This window comes from Erythrolamprus reginae, chromosome 2, assembly GCF_031021105.1.
Source record: "Erythrolamprus reginae isolate rEryReg1 chromosome 2, rEryReg1.hap1, whole genome shotgun sequence".
In the NCBI taxonomy this organism is placed as follows: domain Eukaryota; kingdom Metazoa; phylum Chordata; class Lepidosauria; order Squamata; family Dipsadidae; genus Erythrolamprus; species Erythrolamprus reginae.
This window is the reverse complement of record NC_091951.1, coordinates 224,030,111-224,055,199: the sequence shown is the minus strand read 5'-3', so window position 1 is coordinate 224,055,199 and position 25,089 is coordinate 224,030,111. Positions and strand designations below refer to the sequence as shown.

General features: G+C 39.6%; 1 protein-coding gene across 1 annotated transcript; it reads right to left on the bottom strand.

Moving 5' to 3' along the window:
• Positions 1-4,406: 4,406 nt before the first annotated feature.
• Positions 4,407-24,501, bottom strand: ACRBP (acrosin binding protein). Its single transcript, XM_070736164.1, has 10 exons — positions 24,456-24,501; positions 22,503-22,715; positions 18,543-18,637; positions 12,524-12,785; positions 12,214-12,415; positions 8,830-8,962; positions 7,192-7,371; positions 6,912-7,076; positions 6,731-6,817; positions 4,407-4,520 (listed from the first exon to the last, which is right to left on the bottom strand). The coding sequence occupies exons 1-10, from the start codon at positions 24,499-24,501 to the stop codon at positions 4,407-4,409; spliced, it is 1,497 nt and encodes a 498-aa protein (XP_070592265.1).
• Between the last annotated feature and the right edge of the window lie 588 nt (positions 24,502-25,089).

Sequence of the window (25,089 nt, the reverse complement as noted above, 5' to 3'; positions counted from 1 at the left end):
GAAATAATAGCGATTTTGTTACCGGAAGGAGGCAGGCTTTGACGTTTTTCATTTTTAAGCGCCTCAGTTCGGGTTTGCGGTGTCTATTTCCATACCATTTCGTTTTATTCTTTGTAAACCACCTCTAATTTCTCTTTCCATTCATGCGTCGCCTTTTGCCCTTTAAACAACTCTTCAATTCTTGTTGGGGAACTCTGGCAGCTTCACCTAGTCACGACTTTCTCTATCACTTTATTTTATAACCCATTTATCTTTTCTTTTATGTACACTGAGAGCATGTGCACCAAGAAAAATTCCTTATGTGTCCAATCACACTTGGCCAATAAAATCCTATCCTTACTATCCTATCCTATCCTATTCTAATTTTTACCTATATCTACTTGCTTTTGTTTATATATACTCTTATCTTGTGATATTTTGTCACCTTTTGACTGACTAACTAACTAACTAAATAAATAAATACATAAATAAATACATAAATAAATACATAAATAAATAAAATTCTATTCTATTCTATTCTTCACAATCTAGTCCGTGTTCATTCTCTATCTGATCGAACCACCTCAATATACTACTTTTGTAGCATTCATTTTGTAGCATTCATTCATCAACATTCATTTACTATCCAATTGCTTCTTATTCAACAATGTATACATATAAATATTCAGTTAACTATTTTGAAGCTCTCCCTCTTCTATTGAAATCACATTTGGTCATAAGAAGGTAGACAATCAGGGTTCCAAGTAATAGATCCTTCCAAGCAAAAACTCCGAGGCAGGGGGATTCCTCAAAGAATAGCTTTATTGGAAATGTCATATTGGCAGAGATCTGGTGGAACCAACTCTGAGGGGGCCCTTGGTTTTCACCTAATTAAAAGTGAAAGTTTTCCCCTCAACCCCAAACAGTCACTTTGCTCAATCAAGGTACTATCTGCTGGTCTGGTAACATCACTCCTCCTTCCTGCAGCCACATTTTATACCCTCATTTTAATCTTAATTTTGCATATCTTCTTCATTTCCCCATTTTTAGTAAATGTTCTTTCAAGGTACACAAATGCATTAACTTTCCCTCATTTCTCATCACTTATGGATAATTTGTAATTGTTCTCTCCATTTTGCCTGCTTAATTAGTAAACAGTAATTAGCTTTTGGACCCCCTACTTCTCATTGTTATCACGGGATGCACAATTGAACAGGTTCAAATTATCCTATTCCAGATATATTATGCCAAGATCTGGCTCTCTGGAGAAAGCTGTAATGCTGGGAAAGATAGAAGGAAAGAAAATAGGAGGCTGACCAGCAGCAAGATAGATGGCTAAAGTGGCAATGTGTATATAGTTGGGAGACTTGAAAGAAAAGGTCAGGGATAGATTGCCATGAAGAAAGTCTATGCGGTCACTGGGAGTTGAAAATGACTTGATGGATTATAATCAGCTTCTCTTTCTATCATGCAGTCTACTGAACCTTCCCCACAAATTATTATGGTTCTTAAGAACATAGTAGTATCTGTATATAAAAACATGCTTGCTATCAAATCTACAACCAATGCATCTCTAATACCACCACAAACATTCCTTATACATAAATCATTAAATACATTAAACCATCACAGAAGATTATACAGCCTTGTCTTAGTCCCAGCTGAGAATGGTATGAGCCATGGTGGTGCAGTGGTTAGAGTGCAGTACTGCAGGCTGCTTCTGTTGACTGCTGGGTGTCTAAAGTTTGGCAGTTCAAATCTCACCAGATTCAAGGTTGACTCATCATTCCATCCTTCCAAGGTAGGTAAAATAAGGACCCAGATTGTTGGGGCAATATGCTGACTTTGTAAACCACTTAGAGAGGGCTGTAAAGTGGTATATAAGCCTAAGTACTATTGCTAGTGGTATCTACTAAGCCTTCCATATATTCTCACATATACTTTATTTCCATCTTAGACTATTCCTATCACATCCAAATTCAATTCTCCAATCTTTATTTTTAGTTTCATTCACTTGTTTAAAAGTGTTTGTTCAACTATTTTAATCCCCTTTCATAGAAAGAAAAGTCCTCCAAAATTCCAAAATGTGATTTGGAACCTGAATGTAACATGTTGGAAACATTTCAAACCAAAAGTGTATTTTTGTGGGGTTATGGGTTAAATAAGGTTCAGGAGGGAAGTGTTTTTAATAGGAAAGTGAACACAAGAACAAGGGGCCACAATCTGAGGTTAGTTGGGGAAAGGTCAGAAGCAACATGAGAAAATACTATTTTACTGAAAGAGTAGTAGATGCTTGGAACAAACTTCCAGCAGACGTGGTTGGTAAATCCACCGTAACTGAATTTAAACATGCTTGGGATAAACCTATATCCATCCTAAGATAAAATACAGGAAATAGTGTAAGAGCAGACTAGATGCACCATGAGGTCTTTTTCTGCCATCAGTCTTCTATGTTTCTATGTTTCTATTATGCAACACCTGACAAAGGGCAGTCCATGCAAACAGTAAATCAGAACAGAATAAAATAACAGAGTTGGAAGGAACCTTGGAGGTCTTCTAGTCTAATGGTGGTCCAGTTTCTTAATAAAAACTTCCTGTGAGTTTTGTTGTTTTGTTGAAGGCAAGCCATTTCACAGATTAATTGTTCTCACAATCAAGAATTTCTCCTCAGTTCTATGTTGAATTTTTCTTTGGTAAACTTCCATACATACATTACTTATTATCCGGCCCTGATTGGAGAATTGGTTGTCTCCCTCTTGTTTATTATTTATTTATTTATTGTTTATTTATTTATTTATTTATTTATTTAAACAAACAAACAAATAAATAATAAATATTGGAAGGCTATAATCAGGTTACTCTTAGTCCTTTTCATGAAATTAGATCTATCAACAGTTCTTCGTATAGTACATAGGGTTTCCTGCCTAAGCAGAAGGTTGGACTAGAAAACCTCCAAAGTCCCTTTCAACTCTGTTGATCATCATCATCATCATTTTCTTCTATCATGGCAATCAGAAATGGATGCAATATTCCAAGTGTTTCAAATCCTGAAATGTGCTATCATACAATTTAATTGCCCATTCAATAATTTTTCATCTTAATTTTTTTGGAATTATTTTCTTACATACATTTTGTCATCCATAACTTCTTTCACATTACTATTCCACCAAATGTTTTTTTAAAAATCATAGTTACAATTTTACACACTTCTGAGACACTTTGTAACATAATTATTTTTCCTCTGTTTCAATCAGCTTTCATATTTTTCCTTATGTCCTCATTTCATTTACTCTGTTAGTAGGTTATCTTCTAATACTTTTCAACGTATCTTGTACTTATTTTCATGAAAACTTTCACTTTAGTTTTAAGAAAACTTTTCTTTCATGTACATTTAGGTCACCTAACAAAATCCTGGATTTTTTTAGGACACATTCCTTCTGAATAACAGACAGTGCTACCAAATTCATCCCTAATTCTTTCATTATCACTATTTACAGGAATATAATGTCCATCGATGATCAATAAACACATTTTTGGTTTACCCATAACAATTTAAATTATATCAATTTGTACAGTCAGACATACATTTTATTCCTTTTATTTATAATTCAATCTGTATCTTCACTTCCCTCCATAAGTTCAAATCACCTTCATGCAGATCTGTTACATAGAAACATAGAAGTCTGACGGCAGAAAAAGACCTCATGGTCCATCTAGTCTGCCCTTATACTATTTTCTGTATTTTATCTTAGGATGGATATATGTTTATCCCAGGCATGTTTAAATTCAGTTACTGTGGATTTATCTACCACATCTGCTGGAAGTTTGTTCCAAGGATCTACTACTCTTTCAGTAAAATAATATTTTCTCATGTTGCTTTTGATCTTTCCCCCAACTAACTTCAGATTGTGTCCCCTTGTTCTTGTGTTCACTTTCCTATTAAAAACACTTCTCTCCTGGACCTTATTTAACCCTTTAATATATTTAAATGTTTCGATCATGTCCCCCCTTTTCCTTCTGTCCTCCAGACTATAACTATCTGTTATGTTTTCTTCCTTTCTCTTTCAGATATATATTTCTTACTTTGACTTCATTTGTCAGTTCAAGCTTTTTAATCATTTATTCTTCTTACTTCCAAGTTTCAATCTTCCATTTGTTCTAACCCTGATCCAACCAGGAAGATTTGGTAAAAATCATTATTGAGAAACATTAACAGGATAAAACGTATGAGATGGATTTAGGAGAAGCTGCCAGAGTGAAATAAAAGGGTACCACTGTAGTACTTAAATACAGAGACTATATATTTAAACATCTTTAAATTGAGAGTCTTAAAACAGTGGCTGTTTATATATGTATGATATGTTTGTGCATAGGTCACTTTTGGCCCTTTTTCTTTTTAAAAAAACTACTTCATTCTGTTCTTTCATTCACCCTTCGGTAAAATTCAAGAATTTCTGGCTCCAGAGCAGCTCTTCAACTTCTCCTTCCTCCCTGCTTAGCTCATGATACATCTGATCTTTTAGACAGCTAATCCGCAATACCTGAGGGTGGAGATAGAAAGAATTTAGGGAAAAAAAGAGTTAGCAATGAATTCATCTGTCCTGAAAAATCGCTATACAGTGTTCCCTCGATTTTCATGGGTTCAAACTTGGCGAACAGCCTATACCATGGTTTTTCAAAAAATATTAATTAAAAATACTTCACGGGTTTTTTTTCTATACCATGGTTTTTCCCACCCGATGACATCATACGTCATACGTCAAAAACTAATAATTTTTGCAAATATATAACAAAAAAAATTATTGTTAATAAATAATTATGTTTAGAAATATCAGGATCACTAAGTGTCTTATTCAATGGTGAGTACCAATAATAATAGTGAGTAAATGGTTGTTAAGGGAATGGGAAATGGTAATTTAGGGGTTTAAAGTGTTAAGGGGTGGCTTGTGAAACTGTCCATAGCCAAAAATGGTGTTTTTACTTCTGCATCTCTATTTCACGGAAATTCGACTTTCACAGGCGGTCTCGGAACGCATCCCCCGCGAAAATCCAGGGAACACTGTATCTTCAAAGTGATATTTTCCCAGGAAGTATTAAGCAATCTATAATGGTCCCATCAAGATGAACAAGATGAAGACACAAAAAAAGGGCAGTCTTAGAAACTGGAAATTCTAATTTATATGCCTGTCTATACCTATCTATACTATATCTATACCTATACCTATACCTATGCCTATATCTCTATATATGTAGATCTTGGCATATTCAGGTCTTTTCCCGTGTAAGATTGATAGAGTCTTGGTGACATTTTGACGAGGTCCCACTTGTCATCTTCAGGCTGGTGTTTTCGGCTTATTTTGCTTGATTTTTTTCTTGTTTATCTGTTGGAAGAAGTTTTTTTTCTGGTTATCTTTGACTTTTGTTGTGAGCCTTTGTTTGTTCTGGGCCTTTGCTGTCCTGATTTCACCTTTACAGATTCTAGCTTCTTGAGTTGTTTTACTCTTTAGTACTGTCGTCCAAGGGATCTTTCCCAAGTTTTCTCTGAGTTTATTGAAGTGGTTTATTGAAGTCAGCTTTATTAAAGTCTGGGATTTTGGTGTCATTATGTTTAGTTATTTGTGTTTAGAAGAAAGACAGAATAGGGCAAAATAGGCTTTAAGTGAAAATCATTTTAATTGTTAACGAATCTCAATTCCCACTTAAACTATTAACTGTACCCAAATCAGCAAAAATGGAGTATCAGTGATAGCTGAAGAAAGGACCACATAAGTTCATTGGGAAAATTACAAGTGACCAAGAGTTGGCCATTTGTCTTGAACTAACTAATGAAGTTTCATATAAAGTTATTTTGGCTGTTAAAAGGAAAGCAATAATTAAATCTATCTACCCCTGGAGGAAAAATAACTCATTACAAATCATTTATATTCTACTTTAGTTTCCAGTTAACAAACAATAAATATTTTATCCATTTAAGAGTAGAGGAAAGAACCTAGCACTGAAAGGAAGTTATAAAGATCAGGGAGTTTTGCTGAATTGTAAGCATATAATAGGATACTTTTCAAAGGCAGGGATTTTCTGCTTTTTACAACCAGTGAAACGGTGCTGCGCCTCCTCCTCTTCGCTATTAAAAAACATTCCAGAGGAGTGGTATATGACAATGCAAAAATTGTCTAAAGTCTTCATTAGAAATGAGAAAGCTGGCCTCCTTTAGAAGGCCTGTGGACTCCTCTTCTCACACAAAATACCTTACTCCGCCAGACTTGAAATTCTTGGTTTAGACAACTTACAACTCTATCGTCTCCGTTCCGACTTAATTATAGTTCATAAAATCATATACCAGAATGTCCTACCTGTTAATGACTACTTCACCTTCAACCGCAACAACACACGAGCACAAAATCGATTTAAACTAAATGTCAACCGCTCCAAACTTGACTGCAAAAAATACAACTTCAGCAACAGAGTAATCAATGCCTGGAATGCACTACCTGATTCTGTGGTTTCTACTCCTAATCCCAAAACCTTTAACCTTAGACTATCTACAATCGACCTCTCCCCCTTTCTAAGAGGTCTGTAAGGGGCGTGAATAAGCGCACCACTGTGCCTACCTTCCCTGTCCTATTGTCTTCTTTTGTTACTTTTTACCATTACTTATCTAATGTTTTATTTGTACAAATTACCACCCTATAATTGTTTGACAAAATAAATAAATAAATAAAAACAAATAAAATAAAAAGTTGGAAATCCTCACCTTCTTGTTTTCGATGGTGTATTCCATGCACTGGTTGCTCTTGAATGCACAATAAGTTGGATGTTGAACTCCTGTTGAGTCACAAATCTAAGAAGAACGAAATGAGAGAGAAGTGGAAAACATGAGAGAAACAAACAACCAAGTGCTAAAAAAAAATAATGCACATTTCGTGAATGCCCACCTTGTTTGGGAAATCTCCTCCATGAAAGAAAGAATATTCTGATTGCAGCCAAAGAGCCACACGATAATCATCACAGCCATGAGCAGCCAAGCGACCGCACCAGTACTCTGCCCTCATGCCACCGTAAGTTTCAAATCCATAAAACTCTTGCAGGTTTGGGGAACTCTAAGAATGGGAAAATAGAGGATTGGCTACATGGAAATATAAGCTATAGTAAAAAAAAAAAAAAAAAAAAAGAGGGAAGATTCTCCAATATCTTATCAATCTAACCTTTATTTACCTCGAGGCTCATAGCCCGATGCTGAGCCAGAATCCCAGGGTTAATGTAGTCTGTGAACACGCGATCGCTACAGTGGATACGTTTCAGATTGGAGGCCCCTTGACACTGCTCTGTTTTTAGAGAGCAGAATGCACATTCAGCACAGAGATCTTCATGACGCCGTCCAAGGTTATCGCACACCTAGTCACCAGGGAAGAAGATAAAAACAAAGCTCAAATTCTGGCAATAACCTTTAGGCCTTAGTTCCCTAAATATGTGGCAAATCATTGCTGGGGCGAATTAGTCTGCGAGACCGCCTTCTGCCACACGAATCCCAGCGGCCGGTTAGGTCCCACAGAGTTGGCCTTCTCCGGGTCCTGTCGACTAAACAATGTCGTCTGGCGGGACCCAGGGGAAGAGCCTTCTCTGTGACGGCCCCGACCCTCTGGAACCAGCTCCCCCCAGGGATCAGGACTGCCCCCACCCTCCTTGCCTTTCGTAAACTTCTTAAAACCCATCTCTGTCGTCAGGCATGGGGGAACTGAGACATCCCCCCCACCTTGCCTATGTAGCTGTATGTATAATATGTTTGCGTGTATGCTTTTTTATATATTGGGTTTTTTTTAGGCTTTTTAATGTAAAATTGTTATTTCAAACTTTAATATTAGATTTGTTACTGTATATTGTTTTTATCATTGCTGTGAGCCGCCCCGAGTCTGCGGAGAGGGGCGGCATACAAATCTAATAAATAATAATAATAATAATAATAATAATAATAATAATAATAATAAACTGTCCCCAAATCCCCATATATTCCAGCAACATAAGTGTTGTGGCATAAGCCTTTAGGGAAGCCTGGAAATGTCTGTCAAGTGCTGAATTCTACTGGATGTTCTGCCGGCATGTGCCAACCACCCTTAATTACAGGTTAATTAGTCCAAGCACACACACACACACAATAGAAGGCAGATAAATGTTCTTTATCAACAGAAAAGAAGAAAAAAACTTTCTTTTAAACTTCAAAGGGATTTCTTTGAAGGCACAGTTGAAATACAATACAAGAACGAAGTCCAGTAATAAATCCAATTACTAACTCAGTAACTGTGAAATTGGGTCACAGCTACTGTTGTCCAAACAGTGATAAACATTCACAATGAAGGATAAGCCAAAGTCCAGGAATCCAGGAATCCAAACACAGTCTTGAATACAACAATTCACGGTCTTGACGAACTACGATCAGATAATCTTCTACAACGGCCAAGCCAGCACGCTGCTCTTTTATCAGCAGCTCTAATTACTAGAGCCCCACCCAACCACAGGTGGCCTCTCTTATCTCCTGTTATATGTCTTAAATTGTTCTCTCCTATGCATAGCTCTACGCATGTGTGGATCTGTCATACGTTCCTCATCTGAATCCAACGAAGATAAGGAAGATTGATCTCCTCCTGGGCTGTCAGCCAAGCCCCCCTCTTCCATCACACCCACACTTCCTTCGTCATGGGATAATTCACTAGTTGACTCTATTGGGAGCAAAACAGACCTGTGACATGTGGATGTTTCCCCCACATCCACCTCCACATTCCTTGGGGCAGGAGCTGGGCCAGAGCTAACCACAACACTGGAGGGAAGATATTTTAGGTAATCAGCGGTGAATCTTACCATGTCCTCAGAGCCGAAGATTTTTCGTTCTATTTCTTTCCAGGCCTTGCTAATAGCTGAGGTTATGCAAATGTCCTGAAGAACTGCATAGCAGAGAATCACCAGAGCTTCATCTTTGTCAATAGCTAAAAGACTGGTATAGCAAGAGGGGGGTGGGGAGAAAGCAAAATAATGGAGGAATAATAAGACTGTTTTCATTTTATTGCTCTCTTCCTACCTGCCCATCCTTCCCACCGCCTTCTACCGCATGAATCCCAGCGGCCGATAAGGTCCCACAGAGTTGGCCTTCTCCAATGTCGTTTGGTGGGCCCCAGGGGAAGAGCCTTCTCTGTGGCGGCCCCGGCCCTCTGGAACCAACTCCCCCTGGAGATTAGAACGGCCCCCACCCTCCTTGTCTTTCGCAAGTTACTCAAGACCCACCTGTATCGCCAGGCATGGGGAAACTAAGACATCTCCCCCAGGCTTTTTATGTTTCGTGTTTGGTATGTATGCACTGAATGGCTTTTAATTGTTGGGGGTTTTATATATTTTTTATTACTAGATTTGTCCCATTGTTACACTGTTTCTTATTACTGTTGTCAGCCGCCCCGAGTCTTTGGAGAGGGGCGGCATACAAATCTAATAAATTATTATTATTATTATTATTATTATTATTATTATTATTATTATTATTATTATTACTACTACTACTACTAGTGCTGTGGCCATTCAAAGTTACCATGGCACTGAAGAGAGTGACTTACAACTATTCCTCACCCTTACGATCCCCTTTAGCATACCCATGTTCACATGATGAAAATTTGGGTGCTTGTTAACCGGCCACTATTTACAATGGCTGCAGCATCTCTGGCTCACGTGATTGCCATTTGTTGACCTTCCCAGCCAGTAACAGGAGTTTCCTGGGCTGTATACCCTCCTGGAGAATGCCTGCCCTCCTGGTTCTTTGTGCATCCCACATTTTAAATTCAGTGGGTTTTTTAGTGGTATCAATATGCTTTCATCCATGAACAGGTTTGCCTTAACCCAGGCTTGCATCACAAGGAGGCCACGCCCACCCCAGCTCCATGAAGGGGAAAATCATAATGAAACCTCATGTGGTGGCAATGTAACACGGTGGGTTTGACACTCAAGCCCTAATGTATTTCCCTTTCAAAGTTGCCTTGAGATGTTATCATTTGAGTCTGTGGGCAAGATGCAAGTTAAGTGCATTATCTAGGTCAGTGTTTCCCAACCTTGGCAACTTGAAGATATTTGGACTTCAACTCCCAGAATTCCCCAGCCAGCGAATGCTGGCTGGGGAATTCTGGGAGTTGAAGTCCAGATATCTTCAAGTTGCCAAGGTTGTGAAACACTGACCTAGCATTTTAATTTTGTGGGGAGGGATTAAATAAGAGTTGTAGAAGTATTGTAGAATTAAGAATGGGATGAATTGGATGAATAAAATATGTAGCAGTACTAGAGCAGGGGGTCTCCAACCTGGCTGAGGAATTCTGGGAGTTGAAGTCCACAAGTCTTAAAGTTGCCAAGATATACCCAATAAACTATGAACTGCATAGAACTCTGAAGGCTATGATAGTTGGCAACACTATATGAAATTGTTTGCTTTGCAATGTAGTCCTCACCTCAAACATGGCAATGCCCATATTTGTTTTACTTTATAATATTCTCACTGTGTCTAGAAAGTCTTTGATAGGTAGGTCAGTTCTCCTTCAGTTGTTGATTAACTCAAAGATAAAGATAATGAACTCAGGCTTTCCTATGTTTAGAAAAAGAGTTGTATTGTTACAATAACTTGAAAGAGTAATTTACAGTTGATAAGTTAACGCCCATGTGTTGTGATTTCTCTTTCAACAAGAGAGGCCCTCCGGGTTCCAAAGGTGAACCCTCATTATTATTCTGATTAATATTATTTATTATTGTGAGACCTGAGTGTTCCTGGCTTTGCTTGCTATGGGTGATCACTGTACTGTTTTGTTAATCCAATAAAGGAACAGGCTTTGACCAACTACTTTGGCTCAATTATTTCAGATGAGATTTTTCCCACTACAGTGTTCCCTCGATTTTCGCAGGGGATGCGTTCCGAGACCGCCCATGAAAGTCGAATTTCCACGAAGTACAGATGCGGAAGTAAATACACTATTTTTTGCTATGAACAGTATCACAAGCCTTCCCTTAACACTTTAAACCCCTAAATTACCATTTCCCATTCCCTTAACAACCATTTACTCACCATTATTACTGGTACTTACCATTGAATAAGACACTTAGTGGTCCTGATCTTTATAAACATAATTATTTATTAACAATAATTGTTATTTATTTGCAAAAATTATTAGTTTGGCGATGATGTATGACATCATCGGGAGGGAAAAACCGGGGTATAGAAAAAAACCCATGAAGTATTTTTTAATTAATATTTTTTGAAAAACCGTGGTATAGACTATTTGCGAAGTTCGAACTTCCGAAAATCGAGGGAACACTGTATATCTTATGAAGGGAGCTGTAAAAAGACCCACCCCTGACAATCCTGGTACCACAAACCTTTTTCCATTCCAATGTCCTCTTCATGGCCCAACTGGAATTTCATTTCCAAACTTCCAGTAGGCCTTTTTGTATCTGTTTTTCACCATCCACAGGCTTCAGGAGACTTTCCTGAAGCCTGGGGAAAGTGAAAACAACCTCCCCCCACCCACCCTCTGGAAGGCTGAAAATCAGCAGACGTAGGGCAACGCCTTGCAGGCCCTCAAATATGGCTCCGTGTGTCACCTGTGCCCTCATGGTAATAGGCCTTAAAAAGAAAAGAAGCCACTAGCTCTTCTCTCACTTTGGAGAGAAGAGCAAATATAAGGAAACTGGCAATTAAGCAACCAAAGCACAAATCCATATCCGGTTATTCTTTCTATAAAGGCACTGCAGTAAAAATAGTGAGCCATTTCATATTAACCCAAAGATATACTGTACTGTACTTCAGCATATTGATAAAGCAGGTTAGCACAAAGAATGTCATTTCTCCTTCAAATGAAATAGCAGAAATATATATATATACAGTATATATATATATGTCAAATGTTTTTTTAGCTGGAATTTTAAAATTAAGGGAGACAAGGATGGTCCCATTTCGGCCTTGTTCTGGCCTCATCAGCTAGCCACACCCTTCCTTACTGGGATTTGATCCGGTGAACTCTGCCTTGTAAGGCAGAGAATTAACAGTTGAGCTATCAGATCAGATCCCTTCCAGCTCTGTACCAGGGAGGGGCTATATGCTTTTTTTTTTTTTTTTTAAATTATGTCGGATCACCCTGGTATATTGAAGGAACGTCACAGCTCCTTTTTGCCTCTAGGCCCATATATATATATTGTTTTCAAGCTGGATTTGACCATTACCTTCCTGAGATGTCATTTTTACAATTCAGATCTAGATGTTTGTCATTGTTCTCTTTAATGCTCTTTTCCTTCAGGTTCCTTTCCAATGACAGTGCTTCACCAATCAGATGGTGGATGTCTTTAAAGAGATGCTGGTTTGTGTCCTCTTCTGTGACTTCAGCATTTTTCATAAATAAGGTGAAGATTTCAGGAGGAAAGGTCACTTCAGGAGGAAAGGTCACTTCAGGAGGAAAGGTCACTTCAGGGGGAAAGGTTATTTCAGGAGGAAGGATCACTTCAGGAGGAAAGGTCACTTCAGGAGGAAAGATGCTCATCTCATCATTGCCAGTTGACCATTCAGGTAGCTTTTGGACTTCCAGATTACTGTGTGAAACATGGAAATTTTTCTTCAGCATGGCCTCCTGACCTGAGACCGCAAAGGAGTATTTCAAAATGGAGTCAATATTGGAGCGGAGGCGGTCTTCAAGGGTTAGTTGAGAAACCTTGGTAGGGGCTATGGCATGATTTTCACTTAGGGCTGTAAGGAAAAGTTCAGCCTCTTCAGGGAGTGGCAGCTTAGGACACAGGATCCGCTATCCAGGGGAAAAAAAGGGGGGAGGGAAGAATTGGGGAAATGTAACCGTAGTCATACACATAGAACCTCCTTCCACTCCTTCCCAGGGTGCAGATGTCTCCAACTCCTAATGTATAGTAGTCTGTTTTTGATATTCTCTCCAATCAGGATGCCTAATTACATTATTTGTTGCCAGTACTGTATTTCTCTTCACACACTATCATCTAGCTAAAGGTCATTTCCCTTTGCTGTTTCCAGCACCTGTCATTTCCCTCATCTCATTGGCTGAAAGGAAAGTAGCGCACAAAGACTACTGGTCAAAAAGAGGGTGGGGAAAATATTTACTGACCCCTCGCATCCTGGACACAAACTGTTTCAATTCCCACAGAGCACTGCACACCAAGACAACTAGACACAAGAACAGTTTTTCCCCGAACACCATCACTCTACTAAACAAATAATTCCCTCAACACTGTCAAACCATTTACTAAGTCTGCACTACTATTACTACTAGTTTTTTCTCATCATTCCTATCACCCATTTCCTCCCACTTATGACTGTAACTTGTTGCTTAAGATTTTTTATTAATATTGTTTCTTCATTGCTTAGAAAATCATTAAGTGTTGTACCTCATGATTCTTGACAAACGTATCTTTTTTTTTAATGTACACTGAGAGCATATGCACCAAAGACAAATTCCTTGTGTGTGCAATCAGACTCGGCCAATAAAGAATTCTATTCTATTCTATTCTATTCTATTCTATTCTATTCTATTCTACTCTACTCTACCCTACCCTACCCTACCCTACCCTACCCTACCTACCCTACCCTACCCTACCCTACTCTATTCTACTCTACTCTACTCTACTCTACCCTACCTACCCTACCCTACCCTATTCTATTCTACTCTACTCTACTCTACTCTACCCTACCTACCCTACCCTACCCTACCCTACTCTATTCTATTCTACTCTACTCTACCCTACCTACCCTACCCTACACTACCCTACTCTACTCTACTCTACTCTACTCTACCCTACCTATCCTACCCTACCCTATTCTATTCACTTTGTACTATTCTAAAAAGATCTAAAGCATTTCCCTTGTTCTGTAAAGCAACCTGTCCCTGTCATTAGGCTTCTTGAATTCTGCATAGCCTTTAAAGAAAATGAACAGAATATCTTTCCTTCTTTCCTTAGAAGATGAACAAAGCCAGAAGGATTAGGAATGGGAAAGAACTCTGGACTGCATTAAAAAATAGGAAAGAATGAGGAAGAGCTAATCTCCATTTCCTTCAAGGAGATGGCAATAAGCCAGAAATCTCTACCTTATTTAATATAATCTCGCCATCATCTTCATTCACAATTCATCAAATGGAACGCAATTGAGAAACGTGAGTTAAACCCAAATTGAGGTTTTTAGAATTCAGGTGAATCCATATAGCTGGATTGTGCAACTTTTAAAGAATCAAAACATCTCTATTGACTATACCATGTTGATTGAAAAGGGACCTAGGCAAGAATGAGAGCTGAGTAGGTAGTCGGGCAAATACAAACTTTGACGTAAAATTTAATTTGAAAATAAAATTAATTAATATAACGGGTACAATAAGTCCATTGTATTCAATGACTTCCTCCCTCTCTTAGACAAAACAGATAATAGATATTTGCAATTTAGGGACTTTGGTCTTGGTTAATAACGTGATCCTTGACCATTTTCAAATGTCTTCTATTTCTTCCAATTAGCCCTGTATTATTGGATGTAGCTATCTGCCCTGGAAAATAAATTCAGTAAAATGTCTCCGCAACTGGCTCTAGAACTTGGCAACATCTATGTAAGCTGAGCCACATAAACTATGTCCTTTCTGCAAATCTGGCTAGTGGCAAATGTGATACCTCAGATGTAATTCCTAACACACCTAATAATTAACTTTCTGCCAGGATGACTAGAGCTGAATGGAATAACCAGGGCCTATGCTAAACCAGTCATCAGTAAATACAAAAGCTTTTAAACCTCTTTTAAAGACCTCAGGATTTATTCATTGTGAGAAAGACCACTGGTTTTTGAAAGCCCAGAACTTAGAGACTGTCACCCTAGAGTTGACATAGAAAGACAGGTGTACCATAATTAGAGGCAAGAGGCAAACAGAATTGTAAAGAAAAGTAAGAATAGTTAAATACTGGGTAAATTGTGATCAGGGAGCTCTGAATAATAGTACTAGTAATTTTATAATCCCAAGATAGCTATTTTTTACTATAGACACCATGATTACCATAAAAGCATTGAAGCTATGCTGATACTTGAATCTATACTTCATCTCAGTGTCATTTCCAAGAACACAGACACCTTTCCAATCCTCTAGATAGTTTTTGCTCTCTCAACCTTTCACCTTCCATTCCTTATCAGATTTTGACATAATAAGAATGCAGTTTGAACTCTGGATTCTGGACATTTTTAGCTAACCACAAAGAGTTACAGAATAACATTGACTCATAACTGTCAAGAAATGTGTGAGGTGTGATCATTTAATTTGCCATGCGTTAAAATCAGGGGTGGTGTTCAGCAGGTTCTGACCAGTTCTGGAGAACCGGTAGTGGAAATTTTGAGTTTGGAGAACTGGTAAATACCACCTCTGACTGGCCCCTTCCCCATCTATTCTCTGCCTTCCGAGTCCCAGCTGATCAGGAGAAATGGGGATATTGCAGTAACCTTCCCCTGGAGTGGGGAGGGAATGGAGATTTTACAGTATCTTTCCCTTGCCACGCCCACAAATCCACGCCCACAGAATTGGTAATGAAAAAAAAATTGAACCCCACTGCTGAAACTTAAGAGTTGGAAAAATGAAATAGGATGTTCAAGGGGTTTGACTCCATATAGTACAGTGATACCTCATCTTACAAACACCTCATGATACAAACTTTTCGAGATACAAACCCGGGGTTTAAGATTTTTTTGCCTCTTCTTACAAATTATTTTCACCTTACAAACCCACTGCCGCCACTGGGAGGCCCTGCCTCTGGACTTCCGTTGCCAGCGAAGCACCCATTTTTGCGATGTTGGGATTCCCCTGAAGCTCCCTCCATGGGAAACCCCACCTCTGGACTTCCGTGTTTTTGTGATGCTGCAGGGGAATCCCAGCAGGGGAAACGCAGCAGCACAAAAACAGACGCTTCACTGGCAATGGAAGTCCGGAGGTGCAGTTTCCCAGCGAGGGGAGCCTCAGCAAAATTGCAGCATCGCAAAAACACAGAGGTCCGGAGGTGGGGTTTCGAGGACTTCGGTGTTTTTGCGATGCTGTGATTTCACTGATGCTCCCTTCGCTGGGAAACCCCACCTCCGGACTTCCGTTGCCAACGAAGCACCCATTTTTGCGATGCTGGGATTCCCCTGCAGCATCACAAAAACACAGAAGTCCGGAGTTGAGGTTTCCCATGGAGGGGAGCCTCAGAGGAATCCCAGCAGTGCAAAAACGGGCATGTTGGCTGGCAAAAGGGGTGAATTTTAGGCTTGCACGCATTAATTGTTTTTCCATTGATTCCTATGGGAAACATTGTTTCATCTTACAAACTTTTCACCTTAAGAACCTCGTCCCGGAACCAATTAAGTTTGTAAGACAAGTTATCACTGTATTAGGGTGAAAGAAACTATTATAAGGAGAAACTGTTCAATGGAGAAGTGTAATATACACTAAGGGTTTTAAAAAGAGAGAAGACACTGTGAAGAGGAGGGGAGAAAATTCACTTAGTTCATTTCCTGGTGCCTCTGATTTCCCTCCTGCCAACACAATTCCTACTTCATTTAACTATCTCTGAATAGATAAAGTCATGGATGAGATGTTTATTTCCAATTGTACTGATTCAGAAAAAAACCTAAAGTTCTTTCCTTTTCCTCTTCATCTCCTATGTTCCTTTCATTCTTCTCTTATATAGCTACATATGATAACCTATTGCTGAGCTTCAAGCAGAGACAGCAGTGGGTATCTTTATGCAAATGAGTTGAATTTTAGTAGAGAAACAAATAAGGACCTCAACAACAAAAGACAAATAAGGACTCTTAACCTGGAAAATGAAACCAGATTCCCAAAGAATCTGGAAGTCTACCTGTTGTTAAAGAAGAATTCACCAAGCAGGGAGACAGAAAAGAGGCAAAATAACAAGATAAAGGAAGGAGGGAAGGAGGAGTAATATTAAGATTGTTGAATCCCCCCAAATAGGGATATATTTACATGCAAAGGGAGGCATTTAAAAATCATACGTTCATTATTATATTACATACATGCATACATCTATTACTTAGTGGCATTTAATGTTCTTTTGGCAGCATAGCATGTTGTGATTCCGTCTGAGGCCCCTCAGGGAACGGCTGATCCTCTGCCGGCTTCCTGCTCAGAGGGGGAGGATGAGGAACAGGAGGTTCAGGCAGATGGGGAGGAGGAATCTCAGGCTGAGGGAGAGGGAGGACAGCCAGAGTCCCCCGAGGGGGAGCTCTCCCCAGCAAGCAGCCTGGATTCCTTAGACGAAAATGCACAAGCAATCATCGATCTCCGGCAAAGAAGAGCAACACAACGAAGGGGACAATTAGCCAGGTACTTTCAGCACTAAAGAGGCAACAGCTGGGTTTGGGTGTGGTGCTCTCGGGAAAGGCTGAAAAGGCAGACCCACCCTTCCTGGCTTGTGGAGTATTATCTTTGGGAGTCCTGGGACCTGGCTGTGATCTTTGGCGTCTTGGAATTCTGGTTTGTGACTTTGAATACTGAAACCTTGGGGGGAAAAGGTGTGGGTCTTATTCTCTACAGTGGTGGGTGTGCCAGCAAGAAGTCTGCTGTATTGGCTGGCCGTCAGGACTCTGCTGTGAAGTCTCATAGCCTGCCTGTTGGGAAGAACAGGTTTTTCTCTGTGTTTATTTTTCAAACTATAAAGTGCCTTTGTTTGTACCAGCGTGTCTGGCTGTTTTTTCCAGTTGGTGTTGAAGTCTGGGGGCACCCAGACAGAACATAGCATGACCTTAAAATATTCCAAGTTTGCCTTATGAAACTTCAAAATGTTATGTTCCCCATGCATATATTTTAACAACTTATTTTTTTGACAGCAATACACTTACCAACTTTTTCCCCATCTGCAAACTGAGCTGCCTCTTATCAGATGGTTGCTTTGGTTGCTGGTCTTTCTCCGGTCTCCCAGGGTCCTTCCCAGATACCATCATGGGATACCATCAAATCTTATCCCTTTACTCTCTCAATTTTAGCCAAGTCACGATCTACTAAGGGATTGACCCAGAGGTGAAATACTCCTAGTTTGGGTGCGCCTGTTGGTCATCATAGAACTGGAAGCAATCGCAGTGTGAGGCTTCTTTCACCTGCCTGAATTTGTTTGTTTGTTTATTTGTTTGTTTATTTATTGATTGATTGATTGATAGAGATGGAAGGGACCATGCGGGTCATCAAGTCCAACCTCCTGCCTAAGCAGGAACCCTATAGCATCCTAGCCAAATGGCAGTCCAATTTCCTCTTAAAAATGTCCAGAGTATTGGAGTTCACAACGTCCGCTGGTAGAATGCTTCCATTTGGGTTATTTTACCCTCTGTGCATACACAATGTGTTCTGCGCATGCACAGAGGGTAAAAGAACCCAAATGGTGACATCTGGGCAGGTAGGGGAAGCCTCGCGCTGCGATCGCTTCCGGCTCTACGACGACCAACTAGCCTGCGCTAAAACAGGAGCATTTCACCCCTGGATTGACCCCTGTAAAATGTCTGAAATGTATGTTCTTGCTCTTACCTTGGTGTAGAACCTCTGGTTTAAGCATCGAAACTGTGCAAAAACACAAAAAGTCTCAAAACGTGGGGTTTCGGGGAGTTCAGCACAGATGGGACCTGGAAGCAGAAAGTGAAAAAGAACAATTTGTTTTTCCCGAGATAGCAATGAGATACGTTTGCAATGAAATAAATCATACCAAGCTAATTAAATAGCTATGTTCATTAACATCAATGGGCATGAAAGTTCCAGAATGCAAGGTATTAAGAATACCAGCATGCATTACAGTATTGTAGGCAAACAGCAAATTTAATTCCAAAGTAATAAATAAAAATTTAAAAAATCAACAGATACCTTTCAAAAATTAGTTAGGGTGCCTAAATAATGGAATAAGCAGAAGCTAATTTTATACAACTCTTCCTCAGATCATCTTCTTGGTAGCAGCTCCATAGCCCTCCTTTGTCCCATGCCAATATTTTGGCTTTGAATGTGACATCAAGAAAAGAATCACACTTTTGGAAATGTTGCTGCTATTGCTAGTACAATAAACAGAGTGTTCTGTCGGGCTCTCTGGTAGACTCCTCCCGAACATTCACAGGTACAAATTTCAGACACACACACACACACGTTTGAAAATTCAAAACAATGTTCTTTATAATGAAAATTCAGTTAAACTAAGCCCTCTTTTTGTATAGCAACAAGCACTTGTCTCCAAACAAACTGGTAATTTGTACAAGTCCCTTATCAGTCCTGTGATACTTAGCTTGCAGCTGTGAGGCAATTCACAGTCCTTCTTCTTTCACAAAGTGACACACACTTTGCTCTGGTTTAGTTTCAAAGCGGGGGAAAATCAGCACACAAAAGGTCAAACGCAGCAAAGCAGGCACGAAACACAACGATCAGATAATCCTCCTCAATGGCCAAACCCACAGGCTGCTATTTATAGCAGCCTCACTAATTACCACAGCCCCACCCAACCACAGGTGGCCTCACTTTCTCTGATAATCTCTCAGTTGTTGTTGCCTATGCATCACTCTCGCATGGGTGGCTGTATCATTAACTCTTGTTCTGAATCCAAGGAGGAGCTAGATAATTGATCTCCTTCTGAGCTGTCTGCCACACTCTCCTCCTCCCTGTCACTCATGTCTTCTTGGTCAGGGGAGCCTTCATCAGCATATTCCACCGGGGCAAAACAGGCCTGCAGCATGTGGATGTCTCCCCCACATCCACAGTCCTTGGGGCAGGAGCTGGGCCAGAGCTAACCACAACACAGAGGTACATACAAACACTGACTTCCAAGAAACACCTCCCCCCAAGCATAAAAATCTTCAGCTCACGTACAGCACCTTCACCTCTCTTCAGGGCCATTATATCTCACTTAGTGTTAGGGACTAAATTGGGTCATTGTTAGATCTAAAGAAAGAAGTATCCATAGAAGAGTATAAATAGAAGATTTAAAAGTCTTATCTATTTTACATTTGAGAAAACAGCTCTACAGCATGCAGTTGGTCACTATGGTCGTCCTGTAAAACAACTGGGAATGAGTTTAGCACAGAGACTATCTTTTCTTTGTATTGAATTCCCTGATCTGCAATTCGTAAGTGCTCTTATTGAAAATAAATGAATGTAAATCCAATTACTGTATATATAACCCACTGGCCAAATGCCCCCTCTACTGGTTGATTTGAGAAATAAAAATAATTTCATTTCTAATGAAATGAAATTTCATTTCCTCAGCCCCTCTAGGCATGAAAGAAAACTGACGCTGTTCAGCTGTCCATTTTTCATTGGAGAGCCTTCTTATTACGCATCCTGTTTCCCAGCATTATTGCTCAGCTTTAGCATTTTATTTCTATCCAAAACCAGGGCAGATACAGCACCAGCAATCCATCTTCAGTCTTTCTTCCCCCAATTCCATAGTGGATTAGAGTTCGCAAGGCTGTCCTCTTTGGCATTTATAACTGTCTTATTGTAGTTGATATTTGATGGTTACCACTCCATTTAGGAAAGCTACTGAATGAAGTTTAGTACCCACGCTGCCACGGTCACAATGATTCAGGCTTTTGAACTTAGGTTTACTGCCATCTTGTAACAAAACAATCACATCTGGAGCCTTCTAACTCTTTTAGGAACTCATCTTTCCTTGCTATTGTTGAGGTTAGCTCTGGCCCAGCTCCTGCCCCAAGGAATGTGGAGGTGGAGGTGGGGGAGGCATCCACATGCCACAGGCCTGTTTTGCTCCCAGTAGAATCTGCCAACAAAGTCTCCTCTGACCAAGGAAGCGTGAGTGACAGGGAAGAGGGGAGTTTGGCAGACAGCCCAGGAGGAGATCAGTCATCTGTATCATCCCTGGATTCTGAACAAGAATTAATGACACATCCACGCATGCATAAAGTGATGCATAGGAGACAACAACTGAAGGATTATTACAAGAGAAAATGAGGCCACCTGTGGTTGGGTGGGGCTGCTGTAATTAGTGCTACAGATAAAAGTGCAGCCTGGTGTTTTATTTATTTATTTATTATTTATTAATCAGATTTGTATGCCGCCCCTCTCCGCAGACTCGTGGCAGTTTATCTGATTCATTGTTTCATCAAGATCGTGGTTTTTGCTGTTCAGGATTGTGTGTGTGGACTCTCTGGACTTTAGAATTGGACTCAATTTCCCAGTTATTGGGTGAGCAATTGGATTGCATTTAACCTGTGCCTTGTGTGTACCAGAAAATCCTTTTGACATTTAAAAAGGGAGCTGTTTCTGTTTTTCTGCTTATAAAAACTTTTGGGTTTTCCTTTTATCATGTGGTGTGTGTCTTCCTGGACTAATTACCCTGTAATTACGGGCAGTTGAGACACACCGGCAGAACAGCTATCATCTTCTACCTTTAAAGAGGGGTTTTGTCTATAGCAGTCCTTCTCAAATGCCTGGGGGGTGGGGTCGAGTGTGACCCCGGGGAACATGTGTGGTCCCTCTTGATCGATTCCCCTGGATGGGGAGTGCTTTCCCAGGTGCATGCTGCTCCAAGCCCATGAGAGGTGGTGGTCAGGCGGGTTGGGGCGGCTTCATGGGTTCTTGTTGTTCTCCGTGGGCGCTACAACTGAAAACAGGCTCCACTGAGTTCAGTGTGACTTACTCCCAGGTGAGTAGGCAGAGCAGCCTTCTCTAGCCAATAGTTTTCTTGCAGCTTCTAATAAGTAAAATAGTAAATATTAACACTAAAATTCCATTGGGGCCCAGATCAGAGAGTTCCCCCCCCGAAATGTTTACTTCTTCCTAGGGGGAGGGGGCGTAACAGAAAATAATTGAGAAGCACTGGTCTATTGACACATGCATGCAAACAAATGCATGGTTAGGAGGGGAAATGGAGGGTGGTGGGAGATACTATTAAGTTATTTTCTTTTCATGGAAAGACTTCTTAATGCTTGTTAATTTCCAACCTGGTAGTGTCTGGGCAGGTGAGGAGTTCTAGGCCTGCGTAAAATGCAAGCCCACAGAGCACACTAAATTAGTTGACCCTTCACTATATTCTTTACCTACACAAAGATATAGACCAGTCAATTATGATAAAACTATGAATATCAGCCTAGATGTCAAAATGGGTAAATATCATCTCAAAGCTTTAGGTTTTCATTTTAAAATGAAAAAAATAATAATTGAATTTCATTTAAAAATGAAAACAATAAAAAGACAGGTGTCTGTAAAGTCACAGTAGGTTTTCAATGTGGATACGTCACAACAAAGAGGAAGGAATGTTGACCAAATCAAATTTGCGTCTCACGCTGTTCAGAGCTGGGGATAAAGATGGATCCATGTTTTCAAAAAGTGGAAGATTATTGCTATGTCATACCCATAGATATTTCAGGCGTTAAATTTAAAAAAAATTAACTACAGGTTATGAAAAACTAGTTATATATGGAAAACCAAGTGCTACCAACAACTCTCACCACAAACAGGTGCTGGAAGAAATCTGAAGTGTGCACCACGTACCTTCTGGGATCTGGCCATGATTCTCAAATTCATCCAGCTCTATTATTTTAGGATCATGGCAACCTTTGTTATGGCGGATCTGACACACCAGGCTTGCCTTCCATCTGGGGCTCAAGGAAGAGAAAAAGATCTTGTATTCATCGTCCGTGAGCGGGCTGCCTGGGTTTGAGGACAAGGAACTGTGGATTGCTGGTGTCAAAAAGATTGGGAATCCTGAAGGGAAACAACACAAGGAAGGAAATATATTAATATTGATTGGTGATGGTGGTGGGAAGAAACAGGACAGAGCAATGCCACTTCAATTTTATTAATAACTTTGAAGAGCTTTGGCATCAACTTCCAATACAGTAGTACCTCTAGATACGAGTTTAATTCGTTCCAGAATGGAGCTCGTATGTCGATCAGCTCGTAACTGGAACAAATGGCTTTAGACTTTGTTTTTCGCGCCTAACCAGAAGCAAGGATTCTTGCGCCACCTAGTGGAAGCTCGGCTCGTATCCTGAATTTGAGCTCGGGTCTGGAACAGAAATTTCGCTCCCATCGTGGCTCGTATCTTGGAATACTCGCATGTGGAGCAGCTCGTATCTAGAGGTACTACTGTATTTCAATAAAATTGATGAGCATAAAATAGCAATAGCACTTAGACTTATATACCACTTCACAGTGCTTTACAGCCCTCTCTAAGCAGTTTACAGAGTCAGCATATCGCTCCCAACAATCTGGGTCCTCATTTTAGCCACCTTGGAAGGATGGAAGGTTGAGTCCACCTTGAGCCTGGTGAGATTTGAATTGGTGAACTACAGCCAGCAGTCAGCAGAAATAGCTTCCAGTACTGTACTCTAACCACTGCGCACCAAATAAACTGGTCTACTGATATATTTCCAATAGTGTAACAAGATTAGACTTCCAGTAACAAAAATAATTCTCCTTCTCCCTCAAAACTATACTGCTGGAATGAAAGTTTGGAGATCAAAATGGATTGTTGACACAACTTTGAATTTAAATAAATTCTGAAACTCACAAATTACCAGTCTAAGAATTGTTTAATTTTGAGTTTATATACTGTATGCTTCAGGCTCTGATGAATTGATCTTGGGATTCTGGTGAGAAGCAAAACTTCCTAGGAGCTTAAAGATTCCTTTAGAAGTTTTCCTTCTAAATTCCAAAATTCTTGTGCCATTTTTCTTGAAAACAGGGTGTATGCTGAATAAATGTGCATAGGGTATTATTGTGAATTCACAAGCTACAGTACTTGAAAATCCAAAATGAACGTCTGGTATTTCATTATGCAAACTGAATAGCATCACTCTTAGATTTCCTTGAAATAAAAAGCTATCATCTTCCCTAAGATATATTATTTTCTTCTTTTGAAGGCTTTTCTAGACTTAAATATAAGGTGGTCTATTGTTCAAATTTGGGTGTAAAATGTTTGGATATTTTAAAGTCATTTAAAAAAAACACTTTAATTTGGTTAATTCTGTTTTGATTCTTTGAAAATCCCAAAATAGAACAGGCATAAATTCAATTAAATGTGAAATATTTTTTAAAATTCATTTTTTCCTTTCAGTACAATATGAAAACGTAATGTTTTCTAATATACACATACAAGCAAAAGGAAGCAAAGCCAGTTCAGATTTTATCTTTCCACCCCACACACTTCCCAGCTTTATCAGATGGCAATTTTTAATCCAGGTAAGCAAACAAAGTCATTCTATATAGTGCCCTGGCTTCTTATTACTCTTCTCAAAACATAGGGGTGGGGGCAGCATTGTCAGCAATGTTAATACATGTTAAAGTAGAATGCTGATTTTTCACCAAAATGTGAAAGTTCAGCTTCCAAGCTTTTGGAGCATAGAACAATAGGTGTTAACGGCAGTTTTGGATCAAGTCAAATTTGATAGAAAAGCAAGAGTTTGAATGGATTCTCATCATACAGGTAAGTCAGCCACTTACCTACCAGAAATGCCCATGGTGAGGTCCTGAACCTCAGGACTGGCATTTTGCTTCTTTCATGTTAGGCTTCTCCACTTCTCACCAATACACCCCATTTCAAAGGCTAACAAGACCACACTTTTAGAATGAGAACACAATGACCTCACAGTTGAAGCCATTGCAGGAGAAACAAGAATCTTCTAGGCAGGTTAAAAATGCTGGTAGGAAATGGACACTAAGGCATATAGAGAGTAAACAGCATTACCATATTGTAAAGCAACAGGTTTTTCCATGTTCCAGGCCTTTGGTTGCTGTTAAAAGTCAGACTACGGTAGGCAGACAGACTGTAGATAGAGCCTACTGAAAATTTTATTGTGAAATGAATGGAAATCCCACAAGAGGAATTTGACTCATTTGAGAAAAACCTGTCTGTTAATATGCCTGTTAATGTGAAGGATGCAATGCAATATTGATTTATCAGATATTAACTTTTCTTAAATTAGCAGAATGAGGAGGTTGAAGGCATAAAACACCAAAGGAATGTATTGTAGAAAACATTAAGACAATAGACTGAATCATTGAGTGTTTCATACTTTGCTGCAAGATAAACCAATTCTGGCAAATTGTCTTTTATTAGATCTTCTGTGTACCTTTG